The sequence below is a fragment of the Adelges cooleyi genome, unplaced genomic scaffold (genome assembly GCF_023614345.1).
Source record: "Adelges cooleyi isolate 19-005CV unplaced genomic scaffold, UGA_ACOO_1.1 ACOO_flye_CR_arks_rails_tigmint_CR_PRNA_574, whole genome shotgun sequence".
Taxonomy (NCBI): Eukaryota; Metazoa; Arthropoda; class Insecta; order Hemiptera; family Adelgidae; genus Adelges; species Adelges cooleyi.
This window is the reverse complement of record NW_026096268.1, coordinates 15,929,552-15,942,796: the sequence shown is the minus strand read 5'-3', so window position 1 is coordinate 15,942,796 and position 13,245 is coordinate 15,929,552. Positions and strand designations below refer to the sequence as shown.

Here is a 13,245-nt window from a genome sequence, read left to right as displayed (position 1 = left end):
TTATTTAAGATTATAAGGGAAAATTGTAAGATTGTATTAAGATTAGATATGACACATACAGTGTTATAGTTTTACTTTATTAATAAATGCTAATTAAACAATTAAACAATTCTGCTCTTCAAATGAATTATATATGTCTTTCCATTTATCGTGTTCGAAAAATATTTGTAACATTAGAATAGTTCCAACGTTAACCGAAATTTGTTATTGCTGAAGAATTGTTTACTTTGTCAGTGTTTACTGTGGTGTATCATTTTTTTTTTTTTATTTGTAATAAATCACCATCATTTGCGACACACTTAAGTAAAATCGTTTCTACGAAATCACTAAATAAAGTATATCAAGTTCAGTTAAAGTTTTCTCTGTACGTTATCGCGTTGTCTATTGCATAACTCAACGGTGTTTTTCTAAATTGGAAACATACATTTTTCCATTATTACACGATGCTACATTTTAATAACATTCTTTTTCTAGCTCTCTTCATCACTGGAATATCATTGGGTAATATAAGTGTATAATATGTTGTATTTTAACACTTCTTCATTTTCAAGTGGATTGTCTGAAATTAACTATATACCATATTCGTGATTTTATGTTAGCTAATAATAAATACATTTTTTTCTGTAATGCAATAAGGTGGATCACATCATTATCATCATCGTTGTTGTGAGTAAAAACTATTTTGAATTCAACATTTAGTTCTAATTTGTACGTTGAACGTGCAACAAATCTCTTATATCTTACCTATATCTCTTACCCCTATCTCCTACCCCTATCACCCACACCCTATCTCCCACCCCTATCCTCTACCCTTATATTCTACCCCCAACCTCATCTTCATCCCCATTCCCACTCCCAACTCCATCTCCGTGTGGTAACGCTTTTGTAAGGACCGCTTTTTTCGGTTATGTGCCAGAGCTAAGAAATGAACATGTCAAAAAAAAAAAAACAACAATTTTTACAACACAAATTCAAGCCGTCTATTTTTAGTTTTAGCAAAAATATCAATAATATGATCTATTTGATCTAAAACATCCACTTTATTATACACATAAATAAGACATAATGCTGATGGTCTATCTTCAGTCATACTTGAATGAAGCCATGTTTTAATTCTCCTAAGTGCAGAGAAACTCCTTCCAGCAGGGGCAACGTTTATCGGTAGAGTTGCTAATACTTGTATTAATATGTTCTTATGGTTGGAAACATATTTCCATCACAGTGTGATGTATGTATAACAATATACTATTGTTTAAATACGGTCCTGGAGGAAATCACATACCTTATTGCTATATGAACTAATTGGTTCATCCATAGATTAAAACATTAATTCTTGTGGGTGCTCTGGACTACCTTGTGTAAATAAGTAAACACATACATATCATATTATGTATTCTAAACAATGCTGAATTATGTGTAATTCTGTCAATTATCCTAACTTTTTGTTTATTATTATTTTAGTTCATATAAAAGATTTGTTTCGTAAACTACAAAGAGGTATGTTTTTTCACCACCTTATACTTTATATTAGTTCTTTGATTTAGGGAATTCCAGTGCTTAATTATTTACATTTATTTACTTATGAATGAATTTTGTTCGCGCTATTTAAGTAACAATATTAAACAATTCACAATAAAGACACCTTAATCTTGGATATATTAGATAGCTTTTAGTTTTAAATTTTTTGTTTTCAGTCGATTTTTGATAATAAAAAATGTGCGAATATAATAATCTTGATTTATTTTATAATAATTATACAACATAAATTATTTATTAATTAATTAATAATTTTATTAGATTTAATGTTCATGTAAAATATTTCGAACTTGTCAAATAATTAACTGTTATTGGATCCTTGTTTTCAAAAAAGAGTGATTAATAATTTTCATTTTACTTTCAAATTGTATAATGTTTAAATTACTTGTACATGTTTCTATAGCGATGGACTGTTGTCATACTGATTGCCATGATGAATGTGTTCCCCCTTCAAATGTTGTTTACACTTCTGCTCCTGGTCCTTATCAAGTTCCTTATAACCCTTCTTCGTACACTAATCCTCAACTTCCTCCAAACATGACCAATAATCCTTCTGGATATAATATTGCTCAACCTTTAACCCCTTATTATAATCCCTCTGTATTGGCTGACCCTCAAACTTCAAACCCTCTTAATAATCCTTCTTCATATACTACTTCTGGACTTCCTCCAAACATGACCAATATTGCTTCTGGAAATACTGTTGCTCTACCTATCAACCCTCCTGTATTGAATACTCCTCAAACTTATAATCCTTCTGCATATATTCGTCCTATTTCTTATCCTTATCCTACCTCTAATTTTTCTGAAAACTCTTCTAATTATGATCCGAATCCTACTCCTGTCATAATCCAATATCATGGAACACATTGTCATCATCCGAAAATTCGTTACAACCATTGTCATGAAGTATGGGTTAAAGAGAATCCTTATACACTTATAGAAGAGACTGTTAACCTTAACGAGTATGGTATGGGTAATTACCGTCATCATGAAGTTGAATGGGACAAAAAATGTGGCAAATTTATAGCTAAGTGTCGTCATGAATGTTGAACGGCATTCGCATTGTAACACATTTAGACTTCGTCATCATTGTCATCACAAGTGAGGTACCTTTAAAAACATACGTATACAGGGTGATTCTTTTATTATGGACCGCTCAATATCTCACTGGGTTTAATTAATAGTTTATTTTTTTATTTTTCATAGTGTTTTTATGTAACGTTATCTCAATTTTCCACAAACTATTAGCAATTCATGTTATTTAAAATTTAAGACGGAAAAGGAAGTACGGTTGTGAAGTGCGCGCATATAAAAATAACACTACACTCCACCCTTTCTCCTGTCCTAAACTTGAAACTTCAAAAACTTCGAAAATTGGTATCCGAAACTGGTTAACGACCAGTCAAAATTGTTAGTATATTATATCACTGTTTAAAAAGTTAATAAAACATATGCGTGACCATTTAAAATTCAAAATATGCTGTCAAAAAAACTAAGTTGAGAGGGGCTAAAAGTAAAAAAAAAAACTGGGAAAAGTTGAGATCTCATTGAATAAAGACAATATGAAAAATATATTTAATTTCTTATTAAACCCAATGAGATATGGAGCGGCCAATGATAAATGAGCCATTCAAGTACTTACCAGGTTATTCATAGAGTTCAAGACATTTGTTTAATCAGAAAATAATTACAATTTTATAGATTTTTTCCGATTAAAGATTTGTTATTTATGTTATTTGTCGACAATTTAATATTACCGAATATTAATTTTTTCTTAGTATAGACTTGGCAATTTTCGGGGTTATTACTAACATAACCCAACCCAGTCCCGTCAAATGTGTTTTTACACATAAAAAAGTTGTGTAGAAAATTTGACCATAATTGAAAAGTGCCCCATTTAGGGTTAAACATTTGAAATTAGGGGTGGTTTTTTAAAAAAATTTTATTTGATTTAAAATCTACAAAACTTGCGCAAAAATAGTAGTTACAATATTAAACTTTTTGGGCGACATGAACAAAAATATTGATTTTTAGTATTAGAGTGGATACGATTTGGGCTGATCGTTTGTCATGAACAAAACGGTTCAGCGGTTTAAAAGATATCCAGACAAAAAAATTTGACAAAAATGAAAATAATTTTAATTTGAGCTACGAATGATAATAACTTTTTTTGTATTTCAGATTAAATCCAAAGGTGCCATAGAATATCCAGTTTCTTTCAATACAGAATAGTCATTATAACCTATTATTATTTAATTATTATTATACATTTACACAATTAACATTATATTACCATTAAATCACAGTAAACTTTTACTCTCATGTAAATTGAAATCGTTTTGTTTTTCATTGGTCATGTTAATTTGTGTACTCTCAATAAAACATAATTTGTCGTTGAAGACAAATTAAATGAAGTAATTAAAAAGTAGTTATTGTGATGGGCTGAGATGCGTTTGAATATGATATGTTTGTGCATATCTCAAACATTTAAAAAACTCGAGTCGACTTGACTTTGGAAATGCAAATCGGTGACTTGAATCACTGCTAAGTTTGGTTGAAAATAGTATAATAAGTATTCTACGGTTAGTGGTTCTGCTTTGTTGGAAAATAATAAATATTAATAAAAAAGAAATTGGGATATTAAAGGTATATTGGTGAACATCAACTTCATATATTAATAGGATTACTCATGATTTGATCAAGATTAGATATGACAGATAAACAGTTATAATTTTACTTTATTAATAAATGCCAATTAAACAATTAAACAATTTTGCTCTTCAAATGAAATTTTTCAAAAATTTGTATTTGAGTTATATTTGTGTACAAAAAAAAAAATGTAAAAGTACCGTGGAACCGACTATAAAAAAAAGATGTTTTGATATAATATTTAAAAGTTTTAAATTAAACTTAAAATAAAGAATTGAAATTGGAAAAATGTAACTATACAATAATTTGTCATTTAATTTTTATAGTATTATGTTGAACTAACATGTGTGTATATAAAAAAGATATAAATAACTTTAACTAAAGAAATACAATAAAAAAATAAAGAAGAAAAAATTCAACAATTTAACCTCAAAATAAAAAAGGTAAACATTTTTTTTTTATAATAGTGACTATTAAAATAATATAGAATATGAGTAAATCATGTTACAATGAAATTAAAATTTAATAAGCTACATGGGAGTAAATTTAAAAATATTATGGGAGTTAAAAAAATAGTTTTAAACGTTGTTATAGATTGTATTAAGACAGAAAATATAAAATTTATGTACAATTAATATACAAGCTGTTTGAAATAAAACGTATGATTTTCAAGAATGTAGTAAATTAGTTATGAGTGTAAGGGATTAATGCCAATTAATTAGGATTCTAAGTGAAAAGTACATTAAATATAGTGAACAGCTATTTTGATGACATAAGATTTTACAAATTAATTGAAACAGCGATGAACCCTTTAGTGAAAACGAGGGTAAAAAGTTATTTGAACTGAGTATACAATGGTCACAGGGACAGTACTTATTGAAATGTATTTTTTTATTCGAAAAAAAAAAACATATAATTTAATGACAAAATTGCTTTCAAGTAAGTTGAATTATATTACAAATTCGTCGAACAATTAAAACAAATACAATTTTAAAATGTACAATATATTCATTATTTTCATAGATATGATACAAATAATTTTCTACCTGTAAAGCTTTTCATACAATCTTTATTTGTTAAATAAGACATAACCTTTCGGTAAATGCGTACAAATATGAATTTATATTTTCTTTACCTATTCCTAAAAATGTTTACAGGAAAGACATTATACATGAACTAATGTGATCTTGAACCACTCAATATCTCATAGTGTTTAATAAACCCTGTTACAACTATTTTTCCAGTGTTTTTATACAATGTTATCTCAAATTTTCACAAAAACACTATGAAAAAAAAAAAAAAAAATTATTAATAAACCCAATAAGATATTGAGTGATTTACTTATTTTATTTTTAAATATTCAAAATCTTATTTTACTTAACATTGTAAATAACAGTACATGTTGAAATATACGATTTCAACTTATTTTGTGTGTCTCGCGATACACTCGGATGGTTTTTTTATTTAACAGACGTTAACAGTCGTTTGCGTCATACTTTAATAAAACATTGTTATTTAGGTCGACCAACACTTGCTGAAACATTGTGTATTATGTTCATTTAAAGCGACTTACCGTACGTTCTCTGTAAGTTCTCTGTTGTACAACTAAGCGGTGGTTTCTAGTATTGGAAACATTCATTCGTCCATTATTACAAGATGCAAACATTTACTATTATTTTTCTAGCCCTCGCCATTATCGGTATATCATTAGGTAAAATGTGTTTGTAAATTATTTAACATTTGTTTTACTTTATTTGTTCAAGTTGATTACCCATCTGAAATTTTTACGGTAGTTAATAATAACATTCATTCTATTGTTTTGATTGCAATTGATCACTTGAATGCATTATCCATAATTACTTCATAAATCTAAATTTGCAAGTATAAATTTACATTAATACAAAATTCTATTCTTTATACATTTTAGTCTCGCAAAGCCAGCCACGTCCACATGGTAAGTAACAAATAGCTATTAACTGCTGCACGTTAATAAATATTACTCAATTTTTTTTTTATAAATTCTGTTCTGTATAGTGCAATCAGGTCATTCAAGTGAATCACATGAACATAATGATCCTCTTTTTTTTTCTAGTAAGTAAAAAATAAAAAACAATTTGCACGTTATAAATTATACTATAGTCATTATATACACTATGCCCTATTCCACTGCTTATTCATTATGTTATTATAGTGTAACACTATTGCTTTCTTGGATATCAAGTATATTTTTACCTTCGTTTACTATGAAGGGTATGCATTTAATATGTTGAATAGGAATAGATAAATAATAATAACAATAAATCATGTAATTAATGCTTAATAAGTATAAACAATTCTATGACTCTGAGCCTCTACGGCTCGACCATTAGGTGTTGGCTATTGTTTTGTACTTGTTCAAAAGTCGTTTAGAAATACAAAATTGGTATACAATATCGATTTCACTCAAATTTCCATTACATTGTAAGTATAACGTACAGGCTCTATTAATACAATACAGCAAAATAGTAGGTAACTAACCTAGTTGCATTGTTTTCTGATATCGGTACAATAAGTAAATACACAAAAATTCATTCATAAAATGTTGTTTTATTTAAACAAATATCGACTTAAAATAAGCAAAACAGTAACTTCTCAGCATCGAAGATATGTTCACATAACACTTATATATTTATATGTATACAAGCTGTAACAATAATGTAGTAGTACACAATTATTTATAGCCAAACAGATAAAAAATGTCCCTTTTTAAATTTGTTTATAAACAATACACAGGTCTGTAAGTAATAATAATTGGGCCCATATTATTTTATCATCTCGAGACGATTAATTATTTTGTTTCTAGCCTGCTACTTGCCTTATAAGTGTTTATTTGAGAGTGATTTTATCCAAGTAAGCCAGTACAGTGGGGTTGAGGCATAATGGGATCAAAACATAGTGGGGACGGAGAGGTCACAAGTCTACAGGAATTATTGGTAATAAAAGTGATAAAACCACTTTCAAATAAACTCTTTGATACTAATCTTTAAACACTGCACCTATTTGTAATACATACGTTCCATATTGCATAATCTAATTTTTTTTGTTTATTATTATTTTAGAGTATTTAAGAGATAAATTCAAAAGAATAGCAAGAGGTACGTTTTTTCACCACCTTATACTTTTTATCAGTCCTTTGATTTAGGAAATGCAAGTGCAGTTAATTATTTACATTTGTTAAGTTATGATGTGTACACAATGATCTACGTCTATTTAATTATAGAATAATTAATTTTGTTCGCACTATTTAAGTAACAATACTAAACAATTCACAATAAAAGCTCATTAATCAAATAATTACCTTATTGGATGTCCGTTCTCAAAAATGGGACGGGACGCTTTTGAACACTGGTTAAATTTAAAAAAAAAACCAATTAATATGTTTTGTATCCATACATTACGTTTAATAAGTTGTGTGCAATATAATTTTATAATGTTCAAATTACTTTACATGTTTTCACAGAGTTCAGCTGCTTTCATTCTCAGTGTTCTCTTGAACGTGATGATGCTTCCTGTGCTTCTTCTCGTGCCCATTGTCCTCTTGCGTGTGATGCTGCTCCTTGTCATTCTTCTGAGTCTTCCGATTCTTCGTGTGAATCTTCAAATCCTCCTCCATGTCCTCTTGCTCGTCCTTCTACTAGTGTCACTGTCATCACTCCTGCAAAAACGGCTCCTCTGCCTTCTTCAAGTTTGGCTTATAATCCTGTTTCATACACTGCCCCTCCACTTTCAAATGCTCCTTATAATCCTGTATCATACACTGCCCCTCCACTTTCAAATGCTCCTTATAATCCTGTATCATATAATTCGTCTCGTCCTTCTCAAAGTATGGCCGTTTCTTCTGAATATAATATTGCTCCTCGGCCAAGTGTTCCCTATACTGTTTCTCAATATACTCCCTCCAGTTCTTCTATATCTGTTCCTCAATATCCATCTAGTCGTCCTCCTGTCATAATCCAACATTGTCATCATCCGCAAATTAGTTGGTCAAGATGTCAGAGAAGATGGGTCAAAAGGGATCCTAGTACAGGTCAATTAGTTCCTGTTCACCTTTGCCAATATGGTTTTCCTGGTTACACTCATGACCAGGTTGAATGGGATTCGCATTATAACGCATTCAGACTTCGCCAACAATGTCATCACCATTGCTGAGGTACCTTCAAAAACATACGTATACAGGGCGATTACTTTATCATGGGCCACGCAGTATCTCACTGGGTTTAATTAATAATTTTATTTAATTTTTTTTTTCATAGTGTTTATGTGTAATGTGATCTCAATTTTTCAAGAGTCATTAGCAATTCATATTATTTAAAATTTAAGACGAGAGGGGAAGTACGGTTGTGAAGTGCGCGCATATAAAAACAATACTACACTCCATCTTTCCTCTTGCCCTAAACTTGAAACTTCAATAACTTTAATGTAAGCGTTACCATTTAAAATTCAAAATATGCTGTCAAAAAAACCTTAGTTGAGAGGGGGTTAAAAGAAAAAAAATGTTGTGAAAAGTTGAGATCTCATTGAATAAAGATAATATGAAAAAAAAATTAAATTTCTTATTAAACCCTATGAGATATTGAGTGACCCGCGATGAATGATTCACCCTGTATTAACCAGGTTATTCATTTAGTGCAAGACATTCTTTTTTTTTGGAAAATAATTACAATTTTATAGCTTTTTTCTGTTTGAAAAATGATTATCTATGCTATTTGTCGACAATTAAAAATTACCAATTATTTATCTTTTTTATAATTAGACTTGGAAGTTATGGGGGGGGGGGGGGTTACATCTGGCTATCGACCTATGTATCATATTAGGGTGGTCCTTAGTAATAGATGCCCAATTTTTTTCTCATAATTATACTTGGCTGTTCCTCCTTTATTTGTTATTACGCTTAAACATAATGTGTGTAAAATTTTACATACTAATATGTTCCCCAGTAGGGTTAAATATTTGAAATTAAGGCTAGTTTTTTAGTTTATTCTATTTGTTTCAAAATCTAATGCTACTTACATAAAAAAAAAAGTAGTATAGCATTAAACTTTTGGAACGACATGTGCATACATATTAGTATTAAGTATTAGGATGGATACGATTAGGGCTGATCACCTGTCTATAAAAATGTATTGTCATAGTTACCCATATAATTAGGTAGCTGATTAGCAATATAATAAAATAGCAACCCAGAAACGAGACTACGGTCAAAGTTGTAATTTTCACCTTTTTTTGGGTTTACCAACGTTTATCGTTAGTGTTATGTTTAAAGAACGGTCCATACAAATTTGAACTTATTCAAGTATTTTTAAAAAAGTTATAGAGCACCATAAGTTTTAAGTTGAAAAATAGATAATTTGTACGATTGGTTTTCAATTTTGAAGGGAAAGGGGGTAAACCTTTTAAATTTCTGCCCAATAAAGTTCTTTACGGGTACGATTTTCAATCTATACAGTTACACAAACAAACCGGTTCAGCGGGTTTAAAAATATCCAGAAAAAAAAATTGAAAAATAAAAACACATTATTGTTAAAACAATATCTTCTCCTTCTGCATCGAAGCTAGACAAGAAAATAGTTCATTATAATATTATAATACTGTTCATATAAATAAAATATAAACACAGAAAAAGTAAAACTATAAATTTGTAATTATTTTCCAAGTGTCTTGTGTTAAATCGATTTCCCTGAATATATATATATAACCTAACCTAACTACAATCTTCATGTAATATACATACAAAATTAACTTATTTTAGTAATAAAATTAATTTATACTTGAGCTACGAATGATAACAACGTTTTTTTTTCATTACAGAATGGATCCAAAGGTGTCATAAAAAATATACAGTTTCTTTAAATACAGAATAATTATTAATAAATTGTTTATATACTAGTGCATAACCCACATTATATTTCCATTAAATAAAACTTATACTCTCTTACAAATTGAAAATGTTATGTATTTATTTGGTCATGCATAATATAGTGAAAAATATTATTTGTGTAAACGTATAAAAAATCAGTATAGTAGTAGTAGTAGTCAATAATTTCATTACCTTTTACTTTTCAGACCTAAATCCCTATAGTCATGGCTTGAGAATGTGTAAAAATGACATATCGTTTCTATCCCTTCTAGCTAACAAATGGGAAAATGTAAAGTTAACATTTTTATGTACATTAATCAAAAAACTTTTGTGTACAAATGATTAAATGTTTTTCATAATATTTGTAACCTCAACATTAACCGCATTCCACAAAGATGGCACTCTACAATTAGTTGTTCGTTTATTTGAAAGTGATTTTTATTCCATTTTTCTTGGGGGGGGGGGGCAGTATTTTACAATTTTATTATGTTACCCCATTGGTACTGGATGGGCTTAAATTCGATTTCTACAATAACAATTCAGGGTACACAGATTGATCCTACATATTATATTAAATTGAAAATCGCGTTGTTTTTTCAAATTATTTTTCAACACATTATTGTGTGCTAGATTCCAAATTTGTAAAACCGTTTATGTGGGTGTGTGTTGATTTAGAACAGTGTATCGAGCGGGCCATTGCTCATAAATGATTTCCACGTCGATACCAAGCTAAACAAATAAGACAATCTGAAAATCTGGGTACATTACTAAGTGTTTCTATGTGTATTATTATCCACTCGTGTGTTATTTCATATCGATACGAATTTAGGGTAAAAAAAATATATAACTAACCGTGTGTTGCTTACACGATTCGTCGTTTATAATAATACACACTAGTGCATTCCATACATTGAAAATTCAGAGTATCAAAAATAAAATCCAACACATTAGTCCAAATTCAAGCCTTTGGTTAGGTAAACAGTTCTGTCGATGCTACTGAAAAGGTCCCATTATTCGTGTTACCACCAATTTGTGATAACTATGTATCAGAAATAACGGCAGAAAAATGATACAGCTCTTATTTTCAAAGCAATTGGTACTATGTAACTAATAGAGGTTACACTAAAGGGTACTATAATAGTTAGGTATTTAGTTATCATGATACACTAATAAAATAATTGAGCGAATTGCGATGAGAAAAAGTGAAAAGCTATTAAACCAAAGTTGTATAGTTATTACACCGCCGGCCAATCTCGAGTCAACCCAATCACAACTCGAGTCATACTTAGAATAAATTCCAATGGGAATCAAATTTTTGACGGTGGTCCTTAGTAGTAGAGGTACAATTTTTTTCTAAAATTGTTGCTTCGCAGACACCTCAAATTTGTTTTCACACTTATAGAAATAATGTGTCTAAAGTTTGATCATGATTAATTCACCACGTGCACGTGCTCCAATATGGTTAGAAATTTGAAATTTGGGGTAGTTGTTTTGTTTTTTCTATTCATCTCAAAAACTATTCTACTTACTCCAAAAAAGTAGCTTCACTATTAAATTTTTGGCAACATTTTTTCGAGGAAAAGGTGGGGGGGAGGGTTTTGCTAGTTTATTTTGTGGGGAGTTAAGCCCTCCAATTCTCTCTAACTGCACATAATTATAAAATATACATATATACTATTAAAATTATACGGTTTTTAGTATAATGTTTTTTTTATTTTAAGGAACCGGCAAATATGTTTTTATAATTATTATTAAAGGAATTATTTAAAAAGTGCACTTCTTTTTTAATTGTTTTTTTTTTTTTGTAAATACACTTGTTATAGGAAATAATTTTATTGATAATAAAAGTTCTAAGCAATCTTACTGTAAGTAAAAAAAAAATTTTAAATAATTATAAAAAACTAACCCCAAAATTTTTAATCTTCTTGGGGTGAGTATCGGGGTTGATAAACCATGACCAACTTTTACACGCATTATTTTTATATTTGTAAGAACAAATCTAGAGAGGTCTGCAAATAAAAATTTTAAATTTCAAAAATAAGGACCAACCTTGTCAGGGTGATTTTTTTTATCATAAGCCACTCAATATCTCTAGTTTTGGATAACTATTTTTTAATTTATTGAAGTTCAAGTTTAGGGCAGGAGGAAAGGTGGAGTGTAGTATTATTTTTATCTGCGCGCATTTCCCAAGCGCACTTCCCCTCCCATCCTAATTTTAAAAAACTCTTATAACTTTAAAAATAGTTATCCGAAACTGGTTATCGACCAGTCAAAATTTTTTAGTACATTATTTTCAATTTAAAAGATTGATAAAATATATACGTTACCTTTTAAGTTTCAAAAAATGCCATCAAAAAAACTAAGTTGAGAGGGTGGTAAAAACAAAAAAAAAAAATGTGAAAAACTGAGACAACATTGTATAAAAACAATATGGAAATTAATTTCTCGTTAAACCCAATGAGATATTGAGTGGCTCTTGATAAAAAAATCACCCTGTATATGATATGTAAATTAAATTTTAGTTCAACGCGGAGCCGGGAAGGTGTTCAATCAATAAAAAACCGTAACCACAACTAAAACATTTATACTCGGATTTTCCGAAATTGACAGTATGACACGGTTATGCATTTAAGGGTATCTAATCAAGATTATATTGGTAGAACTTGGGGCGGGTGACCAGGGTTACCATGCTCGAGATGGGGATTCCCCTCGTTTGTTTTCGTCCATAGCTGTGGAATTTTACTAAAATCGATTACCGTTTCAATTGGCGGTGGGGGGGGGGGGTTAAAAAGTACCAGACGTCATTGTTAGGTTTCAGTTTCCAGTCATAAATGTTAGTGTCCCAGTGTATTAAGATCCTCTGTTAGTATTCTTTCTGTCGTTGACCGGTAACGATGGCATCGAATTATTGTACACGAACGATGTACCCTAATAATTGTTTTCTTCCTAATACTGGAAAATTCTTGCTTTATTTGTAATTTTTTACCTATGTATGTCCGACACTATGTTCGAAAAATATTAGAAATTTTAGTAAAATTTGAGCAAGCATCAGTCGCAACGTTAGCAGAAATTTGTTATTACAGACGAATTGTTTACTTTGTCAGTGTTTACTTTGCCAATGTATCGTTTTTTTTTTTTTTGTGTAATAAATCAAATAAATC

At 29.6% G+C, this 13,245-nt stretch overlaps 1 protein-coding gene across 2 annotated transcripts; it reads left to right on the top strand.

Moving 5' to 3' along the window:
• Positions 1 to 350: 350 nt before the first annotated feature.
• LOC126843151 (uncharacterized) lies at positions 351 to 3,849 on the top strand. Of its 2 annotated transcripts, none has more exons than XM_050580512.1 (5): positions 351 to 501; positions 637 to 666; positions 1,462 to 1,497; positions 1,940 to 2,640; positions 3,721 to 3,849. In XM_050580512.1, the coding sequence occupies exons 1-4, from the start codon at positions 444 to 446 to the stop codon at positions 2,587 to 2,589; spliced, it is 774 nt and encodes a 257-aa protein (XP_050436469.1). In that variant the 5' UTR covers positions 351 to 443; the 3' UTR covers positions 2,590 to 2,640; positions 3,721 to 3,849. The 2 variants fall into 2 exon arrangements, with proteins under 2 accessions (XP_050436469.1, XP_050436468.1); XM_050580511.1 differs by having other exon boundaries at positions 1,940 to 2,645.
• The last annotated feature ends 9,396 nt before the right edge of the window (positions 3,850 to 13,245 follow it).